General features: G+C 35.6%; 3 protein-coding genes across 10 annotated transcripts; 2 read left to right on the forward strand and 1 right to left on the reverse strand.

Annotated features, from left to right (window-relative positions):
- Positions 1-5,171: 5,171 nt before the first annotated feature.
- LOC108997980 lies at positions 5,172-10,765 on the forward strand. Of its 7 annotated transcripts, XM_018974372.2 has the most exons (5): positions 5,172-5,438; positions 5,625-5,694; positions 5,838-6,034; positions 6,140-6,213; positions 7,103-7,263. In XM_018974372.2, exons 2-5 carry the CDS (start codon positions 5,665-5,667, stop codon positions 7,243-7,245), a joined length of 444 nt encoding a protein of 147 aa, XP_018829917.1. In that variant the 5' UTR covers positions 5,172-5,438; positions 5,625-5,664; the 3' UTR covers positions 7,246-7,263. The 7 variants fall into 7 exon arrangements, 6 of the variants coding, with proteins under 6 accessions (XP_018829917.1, XP_018829919.1, XP_018829921.1 ...); XM_018974374.2 differs by having other exon boundaries at positions 5,172-5,694; positions 5,850-6,034; XM_018974377.2 differs by lacking the exon at positions 7,103-7,263 and adding an exon at positions 10,220-10,765 and having other exon boundaries at positions 5,175-5,694.
- On the reverse strand, positions 7,348-12,548 carry LOC108997978 (tubby-like F-box protein 3). Of its 2 annotated transcripts, none has more exons than XM_018974369.2 (6): positions 11,669-12,548; positions 9,277-9,364; positions 8,985-9,114; positions 8,722-8,901; positions 8,077-8,562; positions 7,348-7,680 (listed from the first exon to the last, which is right to left on the reverse strand). In XM_018974369.2, exons 1-5 carry the CDS (start codon positions 12,017-12,019, stop codon positions 8,091-8,093), a joined length of 1,221 nt encoding a protein of 406 aa, XP_018829914.1. In that variant the 5' UTR covers positions 12,020-12,548; the 3' UTR covers positions 7,348-7,680; positions 8,077-8,090. The 2 variants fall into 2 exon arrangements, with proteins under 2 accessions (XP_018829914.1, XP_018829913.1); XM_018974368.2 differs by having other exon boundaries at positions 7,348-7,647; positions 11,669-12,547.
- A 3,833-nt stretch (positions 12,549-16,381) lies between these two features.
- Positions 16,382-17,725, forward strand: LOC118349248. Its single transcript, XM_035693042.1, has one exon. The coding sequence runs from the start codon at positions 16,740-16,742 to the stop codon at positions 17,085-17,087; it is 348 nt and encodes a 115-aa protein (XP_035548935.1). The 5' UTR covers positions 16,382-16,739; the 3' UTR covers positions 17,088-17,725.
- Positions 17,726-17,867: the final 142 nt, after the last annotated feature.

Raw genomic sequence — 17,867 nt, forward strand, 5'->3', positions numbered from 1 at the left:
CTACTTCACAAATTTTTTTAATAACAATGACTTTTTCATGAAATCCACAAATGAGATAATTGAGGTGGTTGAGGAAGAACCTATTGGACGAAAACCACAACCATGTACAAATTTTAGTAAAGAGGAAGATTTGAAGCTTGTGGAGGGATGACTTGAAATTTCCTTAGATGTGATGCAAGAAAATGATCAAAAGCACACAACATTATGGAAGAGAATTCATAAATATTTTGAGGAAAACAAGAAATTGGATTATACACGTAACTTCACATCTCTAATGAATCGGTAATCGACGATTCAACAAGTGGTAAATAAGTTTTGTGGTTACTTGACACAAGTTGAAGGAATGCATTCAAGATAAGGTATATTTTTCACCTTTTTTTAACTTCATGTTGATTTGCAAGGCAAAGGTCATGTTTCTAGAATTACAGAAGAAAGCTTTCAACTTGATCATTGTTGGTGCATGTTGAGATTCCATCCAAATTGGATGGAACATATGGAAATAGTAAAGCCAAAGAAAAAATCACAGTCAAGTTCAAATACTTCAACTCCAAATTCAGTAAATTTAGGCGAAAATGAGGATTTCCATGTAGTATTTTCAAATTTGGATCGATCGATAGGCCATAAAGCTGAGAAAGAGAAACGAAAGAGAAAACAAAGAACGGATTTAGATTCATTCGTGATACTAAATGAGATGAAGGAAGATAGAAAGAATAAAATAAGACTTTTTGAAGAAGCACGTGATCATGACAAACATATGTTGTGTCTTAGGCAAGAGGAATTGCGTATCCAAGGAGAGAATGTGCTAGTTACGCAAGAGAAAATACAAAATGAAGAAAGAAAGAAGAAGAAAGATTATGGCGATTAATACAAGTGTCATGTCTCTAACACTACAAGAATACTATCTTCAATGACAAATGGAAATCCTTGCAAGTCGTGCTAGGAGAAATTAGTATATTTTAGATTGTATTATTATAATTTTATTTGTATATGGAATAACTTTTATTTGATATTTTGAACCAGAACTTTTATTTGAAATTAGTTTACTTATATTTGTACGTGGAGTAACTTTTGGATTGTATTAGTCATTTATGTTTCCCATATGAGATTCCTAATGATAGAATTTCAAAAAATTACGAATTTGAATAATCATTACAAAGGCCATTGCACGATTTAAGTACATAATAAGAGAAGAAATACTACGTTATGGTTCATAATGTAAATAGTTACACATTCTTCTAAAAAAAAGATAAGGAGGGGATAGTGTCATAAAACATTAATACAATCATACATAATAAAATATTATGTTTTACTATATTATTGCCATAAGTGCTTGACTAGATTTTTTTGGAGTTGACAATTGATTTTCCTATCTCTAGCAACATGATGGTGTTGAATGAACTCACTAAATTTAGTTGTAGGGCTGTCTAGCTTGTGTGACACTTGCTCATGTATGTTTTTTGCCAACTGTTCATATTCAAACTCTTTAAATCAGTTGTCAGTCCGTTCATCTTCAGTGATCATACTATGTAAAATTACGCATGCCATCATAATATCGTTGAGCATTTCAATGTGAAAAAATTGTGCAGGTCCATGAATTATAGCAAATCGTGCTTGAAGCACACCAAAAGCACGCTGCACATCCTTCTTTGCGGACTATTGGGCTACAACAAAGCATTTTTTTTTTTTAATTTCCTTAGGGAGTTGAGATGGTTTTAACAAATGTCACCCATTGCGGATAAATGTCATTAGCAATATAGTATCCCATTGCAGAGTTATGATCATTATTTGTGTAATTGACAGCCGAAGTATGTCCTTGAACAAGGTAAAAAAAATATAAACAATCTATCAAGTACATTTATATCATTATGAGACCCAGGCTAGGTAATCCAAAAAAAGTATGCTAAGTCCATAGATTGTAGAAAGCTACTGCTTCTAAAATATTTGTTGGTTCGTGGATATGACTAGAGTATATACCATGCCAAGCAGTTGGGTAGTCATTCCACTTCTAATGCATACAATCGATGCTCTCTAACGTACTTAAAAATTCACGTTTCTCACCAACTGTGAGCAATCTAGCAATGTTATAATTGTTGGGTTTCCTTAAGTACTCTTCACAAAAAATTGAAACAACTACTTTGAAAACAATTTTAGGCTTTTTAATGTAGTAGTCTCTCCAATTTTCAAGTATTCATTCATAAAATTAGTCGTGACGGTGACACCATATGCAAGCATCCTTAGAGCAGTTGTAATCTTTTGAAGGGAAGAAAAATCAAGCCTTCCAGAACCATCTTGTCTCTAGACAAAATAAGGTCCATGGGCTTCAACCATATTTTAGATACGAAGAAAAATAGAATAACTCATTCAAAATCTCATTCGAAAGTAATTGTAAGGATAGATTAGAGGATCAACAAAAGAGTCGCGAAAAAAATTTAAGTGGGCTTGCAATCGATCGTGCCTGATGAATCTACGTAATTTTTTAAAACAATCATGTGAGCTTGATCCTTCTTCTTCCAGAAAAATTTGTCTTGCCATCTCAAATTATTCGTCAGAATCTAAATCGATAAGTGTCGTTTTTTGAAAAAAACGAACGATCTATTAGGAGAAAATGAAAAAAAAAAATATATTTCACAGAGAAACTTGAGTTGAAGTGAATAAAATTTTTGTGAAAATGTTATGTTTTATGGTGAAAAAATATAACCAATGAAAAAATATAATCGTTAAAAAAATATATACGTTAGAAAATTATATCTGTTGGAATCATATGAACGTTAAAAAATTGATATGCACTTTTTTAATAACAAATAAATATTCCAATTACCATTAGAATTAAAATAAATGAAAAAACTAAATTCAATATTTTAATATAATAATGATAGATTTAGAGAGTTTGTTATTTGGTGTTATTGAAAATTGGCTAGTTAAATTAGAAAAAGTGAATTTTCTAGTCAAATTTTGGCTAAAGAATAGCAAGGCCATTACTAATTAATGCTCTCAAAATGGTTTTTTTCAAGCTAAAATTGGTAGTATGCCTTCTTATGTATGGAGAAGCATTCTCTCTGCAAGATCTCTCTTAGAAGAAGGCACAATGTGAAGAATTGGCAATGGAGAAACAACTAGAATTTAGGTAGGGCACTGTTAAAGTTATAAGAGCAGAAGCAAAAGTTGTATCCCTTATTGACAAAGAAAAAGCAATGGAATATACATTTAGTTAATGAAGTGTTCTCAAATGATGAAACAGAAACTATAAGTACAATTCCTGTAAGTCAATGCAATAGGCCAGATCAACTGATATGGAGGTGCACAACAAATGGAATCTTCTCAGTAAAAAGTGTTTATTACCTTCAAGGGGAATTGCAAAGGAGAAATCAAGGACAAACATTTGGTAGCAAGACTAACTGTGATAGTTGGACAAGGATCTGGAAGCTGGCCATTCCAAATGCAGGAAAGATTTTCTTATGGAGAGTTTGCCTTAATGCATTGCCTACCAAGCTGAATTTGTAGAAGAGAAAAATTGTGGATTGTCCAATCTGTCCAATATGCAAACAGGAGCCAAAATCTATAAAGCATGTATTATAGGAATGTGTCTCAGCTAGAGATGTTTCGGGGAAAAGTTCAAAAAACCTTCTAAAAAGCATGGTGATAAATAAGAGTTTTAAGACTACTTTAAATGATCTGGTAGAGAAACTAAACAAAGGGGAAATGGAAGAAATGGTTGTGGTATCTTGGAAGATGTGGCAGAGGAGGAATGAATTTACTTTTAAAGATGTCTTAATACCCCCCCTAATACACTGGTTCTACTCTCACACTAGCTGCTGCAAGAACTAAAAGAGCTGGGACCTGAGAAAAACAATGAGGTTGAATAGCAAATTGGCTGGGACTGAGAGGCCCCTCCAAAGGATGTTTTCAAACTTAATTGAGATTTAGTTGACTATATGTTTTTTTTACATTAAAATATTCATTATTTTTGGCACAAGTATTTTATTTTCAGCTTGTTTGGTGTGTTTATTTTGGCTTGTTTTATTATTTCGGTTTCATTGTTTTCTTTTGCCAGTCTAGAACCTCCCAAGTGATTGTCCTTCAAATTTATCACTATTCGATTCTATTTTCATGTCTTTCAGGTCCAGTTTGATTTTTTGGTATGATTATTAGTGAAAATATGTTCAAATCTAAACTTCCTTAGTGAGGGTCTTGCAATAAAACTTCCTCCTTTAGATTTAAAAAAAAAAAAAAAATCTACAAATTTGAACTCTTTGGTAATGTGCATGTTTGGTTTCTGTTTCGACACAAGTTTCAAAGTTGCCCAGTTTTCGTTAATTCTCAAACAACGATATTCTTTTCTTATCTCCTATTCTTTAACATTAATATGAGTACGTAAGCTTAGATGGTTTGGTGGAATTGATTTTTATGGCAAGTGAAAATGGGCTAGGGCCGTGGTTGCTTCTCAGAATGGTTTAGGATCAATGCAAAAGGTTGATGAAATTTTCTCCATCTCTTGGTCAATGTTGGATTGCATTCACCTTTCCTCTACTCTAAAAATGTAGTGTTTTAACTAAGGGTGAAAGTTGGTTAGTCCGCACCAGAGAAACCGACCCGAGACCAAGACCGATCTGTCTCGATCCCTAAAATAGAGGATCGAGAATTTTTGGTCCAGTCCTGGTCTAGGGATTTCCCACCCTGGACCGGACCGACCGAATTTAAAATATATATTATATATATTATTTATATAATAATTGTATAATTAATTATATAATTTTCATCTAACCTATCACCATTAAAGATATAAAATTTTAAATATGTTATTAACAAATTAATATTCTATCAATTAACTAATGTATAATATCAATTAACTAATTATATAGTAATTATATAAGTTAAGAATATAATTTTCATCTAATTTCTTATCATTGACCATATAAAATAATTTTTTATTGAGCTTGTTATATAATTAACATTAATAATTCACTTAATTTTAATTTAGTATTATAAATAATTTTTTTATTAATTTATTAAAAAAAAAAAAATAATTAGACCAAACCAAATGGACCACCGATACTTATCGGTCTGGTCTGGTCCTAGAGATATTCTATCCGGTCCGATCAAGAAAAAATGATGGACCAAAATCATCTCTAAACGGACCAGACCGAGTTACCCCTAATTTTAACCGTGTTGCAGATCAGTATAGTCCTGGATCTCCATGAGATGCTTTGGCTTTTGTGCCCACAGCTGGACATATGCTTTGGTTTTTGTGCCCACAGCAAGAAGCAAGGATGCGCCAAGGTGCTAATCTGAGGCATTATTTCTCACTTGATGTGCAACATAATTTCAGATAATTTGATTGCTGCAACATCTCACTCATTTAGCTACATTTTTGGCGGCCATGCAATGGTTAGAGGCTTGGAGCTCTTCCAATTAGTCACACATTTATCTTATCTTAGAAGGTAATGATCCAATCGAAGGTTTTGGTGCCTGCTGAGCCAAATTCTTGTGTTTTTGTTGTAAGTTGCTGGGGATCTAAATCAATTAGTCCCTTCTGAATGTTGACGGCTTGACAATACACACAAAGCCGTATGATATCGCTTTGAATGGTAGCTTTGAAAAGATATAGTTGTCTGTTTGACTGGCAGCTTTGATCATCTGAAAGGTTGTACATGACACAAAGCATCGATGAAAACCATGGACCTCAACGCTTCAACGGTAAGGAAGCTTCTCAATTCTCTGCATGGCTTTATTTTATATATATATATATATATAATATGCCACCAACTAATTATCTTAGCTTATGCAAATAAAGGCATGAGCCATTTGGATAGTTTTTCATTTTGGGGTGCTAAAATCAGTTGCATATCAAGGCTCTGGAAACTCTTGCTTGGAGTCTCTTTCGGTGGTGGAGGGGGCAGCTGCGGCACCATTACTGTAGACATCTAGACATGGGACCGGGGGGACCTGGTGGGCCTGGCTGGGGACCTGGCCCTGGGGGACCTGGTGTCTTCTTTGGTGGGTTTGCTAATGGTTTATGCAGCATGATATCTTCGTGGTAAGTCCAATTCACTCTGGAATTTCTTTTTGAGCAACTGGTACTGGTACTGATTCTGGAATTTTCCTTCTCTATTTTTGAACACTGTCTCCGGGGGGACTGCAGTTTCTACTGCCTATGCTGTTGTTGGTTGCTACAAGATTGCTTTGGTGGACCCCGTGGACCATATGGCCCTCCCGGTGGGCATCCACCTTTCTGATTCGTTTATTTAATTACTTACTGTACTGCCGTCTATGTTTTGGTGGGAGTCGTATAATGATGGTTGGTAGATATTGAAATGCTTAGTGCTTTCATTAGTTCTTGTTTCTTTTCTGCTCTGTTACATGTATGTTTTAGTCTGGATGAGTAAAAAGCTGGAAAATTAAGAGATGTCTGTGGAATGGTTCTGAACTGATTTTTGATCATCTGTCTACTTACTTTTGTTATTTTCTCGGCAATCTGTTTTCACTTTTTCTCATTTAGATATGTGATCAGGAGCATCATAACGAGTTTGATGTTCAAAGTTTGTATATTTGTTCATGCAGCTGGATCGTTTTTGCTGGCTAACTTTTGTGAGCTTGATGGTCAAAGTAGTGTATTATCAGTGATCATAGATTCATTCATAGATGTTATTCTCTAGTCAGATGCGAGATCCCAATATGGCCGTTGTAAAGATGAGAGATTCTTCTTCAATTTGTGTAGGAAAAAATATCAGGATTGAGGCCATTTGACCTCTAGCAATGCGACTGTTGCTTTGTCTATACATGGATTCATTTGTTCTATTTTCTCTATCGAGGCCGGTTGGGGTGGTAATTCATGTCGTATTCATGTTGGGTTATTCGGGTTAGTATCATGAAAGAAGCCATAGATGGAAAAAAGATCTAATATTCTACATTAGCACTTATAAATTAATAAATAATTGAAGGAAATTAATTGGTCCACAAAGAGATTCACAAAAAAAAAAAACACTTTGTCCGACTTGCTTACACAGACATGAAAAATAAAATCACAGAATTGTTTTTCTTTTTGGTTTATTTCATATTGTTTATAACTTTGTTCTCTCCATTTTCTTTTGATCTATTTGAACAGAAAAAGAAAAAGGTGAGGCTTTTAACTTCGCTGCAGGTCACAGTACACACGCACAAACACACAAAATCATGCAGTTGCAGATCTTTGCCCGGATGCCAATGACATGGAGAGCTCATGAAACATGCCCTTTTATACAGCATTAAGTACAACACCTTCCCCTGACTTTGAATAAAAGAATGGGAGCATTCGAGCTTCAACAAGCACGTAATTAGTGATTACACGTTTTGGGGACTTGCAAAGAAATAAAAACAAAAATCTAACAAGGATGATTTTCTGGGTTCCAACAATGAAACAGCACCGAGAAACTCATAAACTAGTCTCGAGTTGTCAGTCCAAACTCTCACTCAAAAGTCAAAATACAAGTGGACCATGTTAGAAATAACCATCACGATAACCATGTATTGCTCATAACACCAACAATTTTATGTACAGAGAAGCAAAGTCAAAATGCCTAACAGACAAGAGGGTCGCTTGAACAACTCTTTTGCCAAATGCCCCATGCTGCACCTAGCCTTCCAATCAACTTCTATTGCTTCTGCCAACATCTGTAAGGTAAAATGCAGCAACTTTCATTGCCTCTTCACATCCAAGATAATACAAGTTAGTAAAAACCCAGACTAGAAATACATGATGTGAGCTTTCATTCCATGTGGGAAGCCAAAACCGGACTTAACTAGGAATTTTAGTTGGTGAGAATGGTGACTGTTCATATTAAAAGACCAAATTAAATACATTGTAACTGATCCATATAAGATTCACGGCAAACTTTAGTTATGGCAAGCCACCACATTACCACATTGAATATTTTAAGGCATTTTTTAACTTGTTAAGTTAGTTGCCACATTCAAATTATGTGAGAAGCATTTGACAAAATAGTAAAAAAATTTTATTATGATTGATTATTGTTGGTGTTATTGTTATCCTGTTGTATATAAGTTATAACTACGAATCTGAGTCTGAGACTAGGATTGAACCTGCTGCTCGCCAGTTATTCACAAGCGATCTTAGTGTCAAAGCTGCTGAGACATATGGCAAATGCCTGGAAAGCTGAGATTGGATATTGATAATCCATGGTGAATACATCCTTCCCCACTTTGCCAAACTGGAGAATGACATTCTCATACTCTTGCCCAGTAGCTCCATTCTCAGGAGAAGCAACCAGCTGAAAATTCTTAACTGAAGCAATTGTCACACGTCCATTGAAGTTCAGACACCAGCATTGTAGTTGTTCATGCCACCTAGGACCCTTGTTCCTTAAAACCAGCATTGCCTCACTCTGATCAGACAAATGCTCAGATTGGAAACTCTCTATGCGGCTTGATTTTGATCTGGAGAAAGGGAGAGATGGAAAACCATCCAGACCACTAGGTAGGAAATCATTCTCTGTGGGAGCCACACCACCTGGCTCGACAGGAAAGGCAGGAATGGCATCCATGACACACTGCATTTTCCTAGGACCCCTGGTCTCCACCATATATGAAAATTTCAGTTTCAAATAGAAAAAACAGTGCAGTAGCTGAATATGATGGAAACAAGCCAAATGAATTTTCATCATGCTGGTTCCATATTATTTTCATTTCCTGTGAAGATAAAGAATTAGTTTTAAACTTTTTTCATACCTGGAGCCCAAAACATTCAACTCATATGAAATATGGGCAATGGGATAGTTGCCAGCAGGGACTCTAGGGGTGATTTGCCTCAAATCAACTAGCCTGGTGGAACGACATTTAGTCACTTTCACTCCAGCATGTGGAGGTTGTGCATCATAGATAGTGAATTTGGTCCCCAGAAAGTTTGATCTATCGCAACAGAAAGCATAAATGCACACTTAGGCAAACAAGAAAATCAAGAGCCAGTAATGTCACATGCCAGCCCAACATACCTCAACTTCCCAACATAGGTGCTACTCCCCTTTGACAAATCATCAGAATATAAAGAGATAATATAATCTGTGTGAGTAGGGTGTCGACACCTTCGTGCAGCAAGAAGGAACTTGCCATCATCAGTTGAAGCTGCCAAGTTGAAAATTGCAAAAAATTGAATGTCAACAACTCCAAGAGGAAACCAAAGAAAGCCAAACTTTTCCTTCTCTAACTCTCTACCAGTAAAACTAATCTCGGAAAAGTAAATCAAATATATGATTGCTTGCAAAGAACAAATGTTTTATTCTTGACCTTCATTTAAGCAAAGGTAAAGATAATATGTTTGTCTGCTACGATTTCGTTTGATGTAACATTGAAAGAGGGAGTCTCTTGGCCCTGGCTGCAAAAAGATAACCAAGGATTTTGACCATTAGCAAGATGACAAAAAGCTGCATGCATTAAGTATTATAACCTTACTGGTAAGGAAAAAAATGAATACAAATGTTTTCTGGAGGAATAAAGGCATCCTCTAGTACTTCTTAATGATGCACATCCTGAAGCACCAGTGAAATTCAAGTTTTCAAAATCATGACCATAAAGCAGGAATTTAATAGTCTTTAGAAATAAACAATCATTTAATAGGATGACAGCAAAATAATAAAAAATGTCCAGTGCTACAACTAGTTAGTAGTTCCCTCATCTTCTTATCTGATTCCTTGCATTCAGCACCCCAAATCCAGTAAGTGGAGCGAGAAGTGAGCAGGAATTTTGCAAGTAATCAAGTATTATTCCATGATCATCATGATGACAAGTTTTACTAGTATCACAAAAAGGGAAAAAAAAATAGAGCTATCGAGTGTTGTTGTCCTCATCAATCAGTCTTGCTCAAGAAAAGATGGAAGTTTTGCTTCATTCTGAAAACCATGTTTGCACCTATGAAAATGCCTTTGTCTAGGAGGACAAAAAATTTCTGTTCCCCCTTTTTTCTATTTTGTGAAGTGAGTGGAGGGTTTGCAATCTAGAATATTATCTTTAGCAATTATCTGGACAACACTACACCAGAATTCAACAGTGTATTTGGTGTGGGGATATGGCTCTAAAGAATGTATTTCCTTCCCTTTATAGAATTGCTCATGATCAGGATGCTTCTGTAGCGGATTATTAGGACAACTCCTATGGTTCTTTACAGTGGAATATGAGACTTATTAGAGTTGCCCAAGATTGGGAGATGGGTAATATTTCTGATTTTTTTCAGGATGTTGTATGCTTCGAACATTGGTAGTCGCAAGAAGGACAGCTTGATTTGGACTCACCCTTGGAACAAGAAGTTCAAGATCAGATATTGTATAAGGTTATGTATGGCCAATACCTTAATTCTTTTCCTTGGAAATGCTTTAGAAGTGTAAGATACCTCTCAAGGTTGCTTTTTTTGGTTCGCTGGCTTCACATGGGAAAATTCTGACTACGGACAATTTGAGAAAGCAAGGCCTCATCATTTTGGATTGGTGCTTTATGTGTAAAAGGAATGGAGAATCGATAGATCAAACCTCTACAACAAGCCAAAAGATCCACCATCTAATTGATGCTATGTGGAAAATGATTCCTCCATGCCTTATGTGGTGTATTAGGCTTGGAAGGAACGGCCACAACTTTAAAAATAGAGAGCGTTCATTGGGAGAGTTTAGAGGCTTTTTCTTTCATACTTTATTTCTTTGGGGCTTCTGCTATTGTTCTTGATGGGGCTAATTTTCATGATTTCCTTGTTGCTCCTCTCTTGTATGCTCCATGTGTACTTGGGCTATGCCTAATTACTTGGTTTAATAAAATTTCTTTTACCTTAAAAAAAAAATGTCAGTCTAGAAGGACAAAAACTTTCTCTTCCCCTTTTTTCTATTTGCGAAGTGAGTGGAGGGTTTGCAATATAAAATATTATCTTTAACAAATATCTGGACAACAGTACAGCAGAATCCAATAGTGTAAAGGTCTCCGTTGATTGCATAGTTGGAATCAGAGGCTCGCCTAATTTGATAGATGATCAAACTTTCATAAGAGATGCACTTCAAGCTTTTCTGATTCAATAATTCCAAACTACTCATGAATAACTGAAAATATTCCTGCAATAGAAGTGGAAACCAATATGTGGTTTTTCTTCACACTTAAAAATCTTCCCCCACTATAATGGCAAATAAGATGATCATTTCTTTTTATGTAGGAAATTAGAAAACACAAGGAACAAATAAAGTCATGGATTGGTAGACCTTAAATTCTGAATTAAAACCATCCATACGAGGGATCATGGAACCTTTACATCAAATTGCTAAAGCAAAAGCACCTATAATGGCCATTGGTCGGGTAGACTAAAAAACCTAACCACCTAACTAACCGAATTTTGTAAAAGATTTTAAGGGAACCTGTTTATTGAGAAAAACTAATCATGTCATGGTTTCTGAACCAGTTCCAATCCACCATGAACCAAATTGAAAGGAAAAACTAGTTAGTAAAGATCCACTTGCTGCCTTAAGCTAGGAATGTACACCATATGAAAGTCTCATTTCTGGTTTCTGAATCTTTGATAACAGAAAATACGGTAAAGATGCAAACCATTGAAACACTGGTATCATGATGACGAGAAACAAATTAAAGGGATATACAATCAAAGGGAGAAAATTCGAATAAGAAACAGCAAATGCTATCTGTTTCAAACCTGCTTCAAAGAGATTGGAAATGTCAACTTGCCCGAAACTTCTGGGGATTTCACAATTTCTTTCATCATTTCTCTCCAGCTCTGGCAAACACCAGCACAAGCAACCACATTTTTTCGGGGTGGCCAAGTATATTCAGAGGCCTCTATTCTCATTAGTACATCCCTCAAAAGCTCCGGCGGCAAGTTAGACCAACGGCTCTGCTTCAAAGCATCAATTGCTTGCACCAAGCTGTCCTGGACTACCAGGTGCGACCTTGATCTCATCCCATATCCGAACTTCACGTCAAACCCTTTTCTCGGAATGCTCCCAAACTCACCCCTAATATCCTGAATAAAATTCTTCCATGACATTTGAGGCCGCTTTTGTTACCTATACACCTCAAATAATAAAAACTCACAATCCCTTCCAAAGTAACCCACGTTTCCCACAAAATATAAGCTAGCAAACATAAACGATCATAGACCCAGAACCGAGGCCAAAGAATTGTTCTTTGATTAAAATAGCACACTCAAATGCTTCCTTAAATCACGGAAATCAACCAAAATCACTCCCAGAATGTAATAAACCCAATACTAAGCCATTAAGTCGGTCGGATTGGGTCCGGCGGTTTGTTTAGTAGCCAACAAACAGAACAGAAGTCTTGTGGGTTTTTCTCCCCATGACCGAAAATCCGGGATTTGTTGACTTTAACCCATTTCTGTAACAGCACCTTCCGAGGTTTGTTTGTTTCTTTCTCTCTTTCAATCCACAAAAGTCTTTGCAATTGTTTGATATTCACTTTTTTTAGGGTGTCTGGTAATGATTTGGAGAGGGATCTGTTAGGGTGGAGGGGACTGAAACTTTGGCGGTTGCATTAGTTGTTTTTTGTTGGGTATTGTCCAGTTGCTGCCTTGCTGGATTTATTGGTCCAAAGTGATAATTTTAGTTAAGTTTTAGGTATATTACGGATCTTGTTTCCGCGTTTCTGTGGCTTGCTACTGTGTTTATCCCATTTTTTCTACATAAACTTATGGTGAATTCTCACAGTTTTGGGTGTGAGAGAATTCTGGGGTGATGGTTGGTCAGTATTATCAGAGTAGGGATATACACCATTTAGGATTTCCACGTTTGTTTATTAGCTTTTATCTTGTGAGAAATGCTACTACTTTTTTTTTTTTTTTGCTGGATTTATGGGCAACATCCGAACCATTTTCTTAATTATTAAGTAAAAAAAATAATAATAATAATAAATCGGTACAAGAAATTGATGGACATCCTTGATAAGAGTGGTGTTTTCCTTTGCGGAAATCTACGGTACAATGTCTCATTAGATGAGAAATGATATTTGCAATCGTAAGTGTGTAAGCGTCGTACAGTCACTTTGAAGAAAGTGAATAAATATAGGACTCACATGAAAAGAAATTAATTTTTTAATAGTGGACCTCACTTTTTTTCAAAGCGACTGCACGACGTTTGCGCATTCCATGATTGTATGTAGCATTGCTCCCCATAGATTTACCGTAAGGAAAAAGCTACTCTCACCGCTTCCGATCTCGCTCCCGGTCCTGCTATATTTTTTTAAGACTTTTTTTTACTTAGTAATTAAGTAAGTATTTTTTAATGATATTATAATTTTTTTATTTTTTGTTAAAATATTTTACAACGTTAAAAAAAATATATATATAAAAAAATAAAATAAAAAAACACAATATTTTACACTATTAGTGGCTCCTAACGAGACTGGGAGCGGTAGCTGTAGAGCCACCCATACCGTAAAGAGTCGTGCTACACTCTCGAGGATGGCTATGACAAGACTATTTGGTCTTTTTTATCTTTATTTTATTTTTATTTATTTATTACAAAAAATTCACAATATCGTTAAAAAATATTTTCTTAATTAGTAATTAAAAAGAATTTAATTAGTAATATTTTATTTAATTTTTAACAAAATATCTCTGCGTTCCGTAACCAAATCATTCCTAATAACTGGTCTCTTAATATTTATTTTATTTTATTTTTAAAGTGCTGAAAAGGGACAGTTGAAATAAAAGATATTGTTTGTTGACAAACATAAAGTAAATCGACAAAGTATGTTGGAGAGGCAAGATAAGGCAGCTTCCCTGTCATGACATGATAACAGTAGCACTTCCGTCATTTGGATAATGAGACAAGGCAAACTGATCAATAAATATGAGTGAAATGATTTATAAATAGTAATAAAATGGTTTGAATTAAAAAATATTTATAAAATTTTAAAAAATAAGAAAGAAAAGTTGAGTAAAAATATTATGAAATTAAAATATTATTAGAATATAATTTTTATTTTAAAATTTAAAAAAATTAAATTATTTTTTATGTTTTATTTAAAAGTTTCTTAACAATAGAGGTTGAGTAAATTTAATTTTCTTGTAATTTACTCGCCTTTTCCTTCCTTCTTTCCTACAAAAAGTTGCACAAATTTAAATCATTTACTTTTGGCTCATAAACATTTTACATCTGAATATTATGCATCAACTTTTACACCAGCTTGGAAAAGCAACTTTTTACATGATCCGAAGAAGTAGAACAGTCATCTCAAAATACTCTGATATTTTTGGTTGTTAAAGATCAAAAGAATCTAAATTGAACCAATGACAAGAGAGATTACAAAGCAATGGAAATCTTTGCTCTACATGCTTTAGAGTTCTACAATCCCATCAAATACTTTAAAGGAATCATATCCGACTAACAATCCCTAATGGATCAAACAATTGTTTTTCCCTATATTAGACAAACTGATTAGATTGGATGTTGTTTCTTTCCTTTATGTGTGTTTCTCTTGGTTATTGTAATCATGGTTTTCCTTTATCAAAAAGTGAGGTTTATCAATAAATTTTTAGAGGTGCCGCCTTCTTTTATCTAAAAAAAAAAAAAAATTACTAATGATTTGTATACAATATATGGAAAGTGGTCCACAAATGTGATGTAGTGGGTGGGCACAAATGACTGAGTACTGGGTTGGGGAAATATGTTTGGGAAAATGAAGATCTTGGGATCCTTTTGGAACTTGGAAGAGTACCACATCTTGTCTCATGGCACTGCTCTAAAAGGTTATATGTTGTTGGTGTTGGCATGATTGTATGTATGGGGTACGGTAGTGAAAGCACTTGCTGGTTTTCATGGTGGTCCTCACAATTGATTGCTCTGAACTCCACTAGGAGCTGTCTAAATGCTTTTTAATGCACCCTTGATCGATTTAGAGGCTTGAAATGTTGCCTCGTAGTTAAAATTAATTGGTGTTAAGAAAGATATACTCATATTTTTTATGGTATTTGATATTGCACCTTACATATTTCTTTTTAAAACGGTTACAGAGAGCGGTATTATGATCCTATGAGTACGTCCTAATAATCATTCTCTCATAATGAGGTACTGAGGCTCAACCAAGAACCTTTGACTCTAATACCATTGGTCGGATCATGAACTGTCTACCTACTTGAACCAATTTGTGTTGGGAAAGATATACTCAAATCTTAATGATATTTGACACCACAACCCACATACCTGTTTTTGAAATGGTCCCAAAAACAATACAGTAGACACATTCCAACGTGACCATGCAAAACTGATTATGGGATCCTATAACAATGCATCGGTATATCTCTTTTTCTATATTCTTGTTCTTCTCCTTTTCATCTAATTATCGTTTTTGAAGTACTAAACCCTTTTTATATCCTTGTGCAGACCTGCTGCAGGTTTGTTTATATGGATGTCTATACCCATTATATATTCTCTGGCAGAGCAAGATGAGAAGACCAAGGCCATGCTAAAATTGATTGTAGAGGATGCAGATTCCTTTGCTCAACGAGCAGAAATGTATTACAAGAAGCAACTGGAGCGAAATGATCAACCTTGGGTTTCCCATTTTCGTACTCTACGGATCGATAAAACAGATGACAGACCCTCACGAGTCTGTTGATTCTGAATTAAGTTGATGATCCTGAGAAGGAGAGGTCGGGTTAGGGATGATGAAGTGAAGAAGTTGAGGGAATAAATAGGGGGACTTTTAAGAGAGAACAGAGCTCAACATGATCTAAATGCAAACAGGTGAAGAGAAGAGAAAGATCATAAAATAGCTGAGCTTAGCAGTGGATATGCACAACTTGGATGAAAATGTGAGTCTGAGGAAGTATCTGGCTTGAGACTCCCTTAAACCCAAGAAACTGACTCCTTTTGAGTTGAGTTCAACAAATTTAAGGGGGGGCATTTCTAGGGAATTTGTTAAGGGATCTTTGAAGGTTAACTTGTTGATTAAGTAGTGTCTCCTGTAACACAATCTAGAGAGAGGTCTATATTTAGGTGAATCCCCTTCAAGCTCAACTTGGTAGTTAATCTAAAGCTTATTTTTTTAAGTAATTGTATTTTCCATCATTCTAGATATCCTTCCTAGATGACACGTTACCTGTAGCTCAATTGTTGTCTTTTCCTTTCTTCTTCTTCTCCCCCACCTTCTTACTTTACTTGGTTAATGCTCTTAATTTTGGTAATTGGGTAATAGCCCCCGTCTTGGAACTTTGCAAAACAAAAAAGTACGAGTCAGGTTCTCTTTGGTTGAAAGTACCTTTTGCTGAGTAATCAATATCTTTCAGAAAAAAAGGAGAATAAAAACTCCTTACCTTGTTAACCTTTCCTTTAGTTAAAACAAAAGATAAATGCTTGGTCTATACAAAAATCTTACAAAAGCAAAGTTACAAACTAACATGGGTTAGTAGGATTGTAAAAAGTAAATATAATGTATCACATCTCTGTAAGTCTAGCACTTCTCAAAACAAAATATGGTTTCTATCACAAGATATGTACACACAAAGGAGAGCTAGCATAAAATATGGGATTTCTGAAAAACATCTATTTATTTTGTACTATTTTGCAGACATTAGCCTATCATAACTCACAGCAATGCCTTCCATGCCAGTTCATACCTAAAATTACAGTAGATCGATCATACAGGGTACTACAGAAACAAAAACAATTGTACAGACAAAAAGGAGAACCACTAGCAACAATAATTGATGGAGCTGTTCAACAACACCTCACATACCAGGGATCTGCATTATGCTAACCGCCACCAAACTTAGCAGTACAACCATGTTTAGAGACCAGGATGGAGCCATAAAAACCGATGAAGATTCCGGCAAAGACTCAGATGGTGGAAAGGCTGCATCATGTGCAGGAGCAACCGTAGAATCTGGGTTTGGAGGGCTCCGGCTGGCAGGGATGGTAGGCAGTGATGACTCAGATGGAGTAAGTGCCACACCACCAGGAGAAGGAAATAAGGGACTGATGTCTGGGGAAAGAGCTGGAGAGGACACAGGAGCACTTGGCAATAATGCAGGCGCAGCTGAAATGGTTGAAACACTCGTTCTCATGTTTAGTTTAGATGCCATGGCTAATGAAGAGTAGGCCATCAAGACAGTTAACATTGCCAATGTTGACCGAAAGGAAGCCATTAATGATGATGAAATCAATTGCGTGATAATGAACAGAATCAAAAATATGTTTCCCAGAGAGAGAGAGAGAGAGAGAGAGAGAGTGGAAGAATATGGGAGGAATGGGAGGATGGTCATGATAAAGGGTTAAACTTGCGGAAGTGCTGGTGGGGCCTGAATGCTATGTTGCCAAAAGATAACTGGGACCCATTATGATAATGCACTCTGCATGTTAGCTAAGGGACAAGTTCGATGTGTGGTTTTCTTGTGGAGCACATGAAGGAAGAAGAGGTGCCTTTTAGCTTTTTCATTCCCTTTTGAGCAGTTGGTGCTGCGGTTGACTCATGAAACACTGTTGTTAAAGGTTGTTTATTTCAAAGAAATGTAGCGTGTAGGCTTTCCCAGTTGGCATATTTGAGCAGTTTTAGTTGCATGATTTGCTAATAATTACAGTGACTAGGACATATGAAAGTTACAATTCAGTCTTTACAAACAGGCAGAGAGGAAAACAAAATTGAGCATTCCAACACTACCACATATCGATTTGAGTGATGATTTGGATTTGGCTTCATGTTCTGTTACTCTTAAGGGAATAAATATGGACAAAGATTAATTTTCTTCTTTGTTTCTTGCTGGAGCAACTACTTCTTGGTACAACTTCATCGGTCAAGACCCAAAAAAAAAAAAAAAAGGAGAATTGGATATATTCGATTAGCACTAGAGCATTGAGAACCACCCCACATCTCTTTTCTTT

Source organism: Juglans regia, chromosome 8 (genome assembly GCF_001411555.2).
Source record: "Juglans regia cultivar Chandler chromosome 8, Walnut 2.0, whole genome shotgun sequence".
NCBI lineage: Eukaryota > Viridiplantae > Streptophyta > Magnoliopsida > Fagales > Juglandaceae > Juglans > Juglans regia.

Bases quoted from the DNA above. Each gene is read 5' to 3' on its own strand.
- LOC108997978 (XM_018974369.2), bottom strand. From the start codon at position 12,019: ATGTCATGGAAGAATTTTATTCAGGATATTAGGGGTGAGTTTGGGAGC. The intron at 8,902-8,984 runs GTATGTTGGGCT...CTGTTGCGATAG, and splicing joins ACCTATGTTGGGAAGTTGAG to ATCAAACTTTCTGGGGACCA. The intron at 8,563-8,721 runs GTATGAAAAAAG...GGTGGAGACCAG, and splicing joins TTGAATGTTTTGGGCTCCAG to GGGTCCTAGGAAAATGCAGT.
- LOC118349248 (XM_035693042.1), top strand. From the start codon at position 16,740: ATGCTAACCGCCACCAAACTTAGCAGTACAACCATGTTTAGAGACCAG.
- LOC108997980 (XM_018974372.2), top strand. From the start codon at position 5,665: ATGAAAACCATGGACCTCAACGCTTCAACG. The intron at 5,695-5,837 runs GTAAGGAAGCTT...TGCTAAAATCAG, and splicing joins TGGACCTCAACGCTTCAACG to TTGCATATCAAGGCTCTGGA. The intron at 6,035-6,139 runs GTAAGTCCAATT...GGGGGACTGCAG, and splicing joins TGCAGCATGATATCTTCGTG to TTTCTACTGCCTATGCTGTT.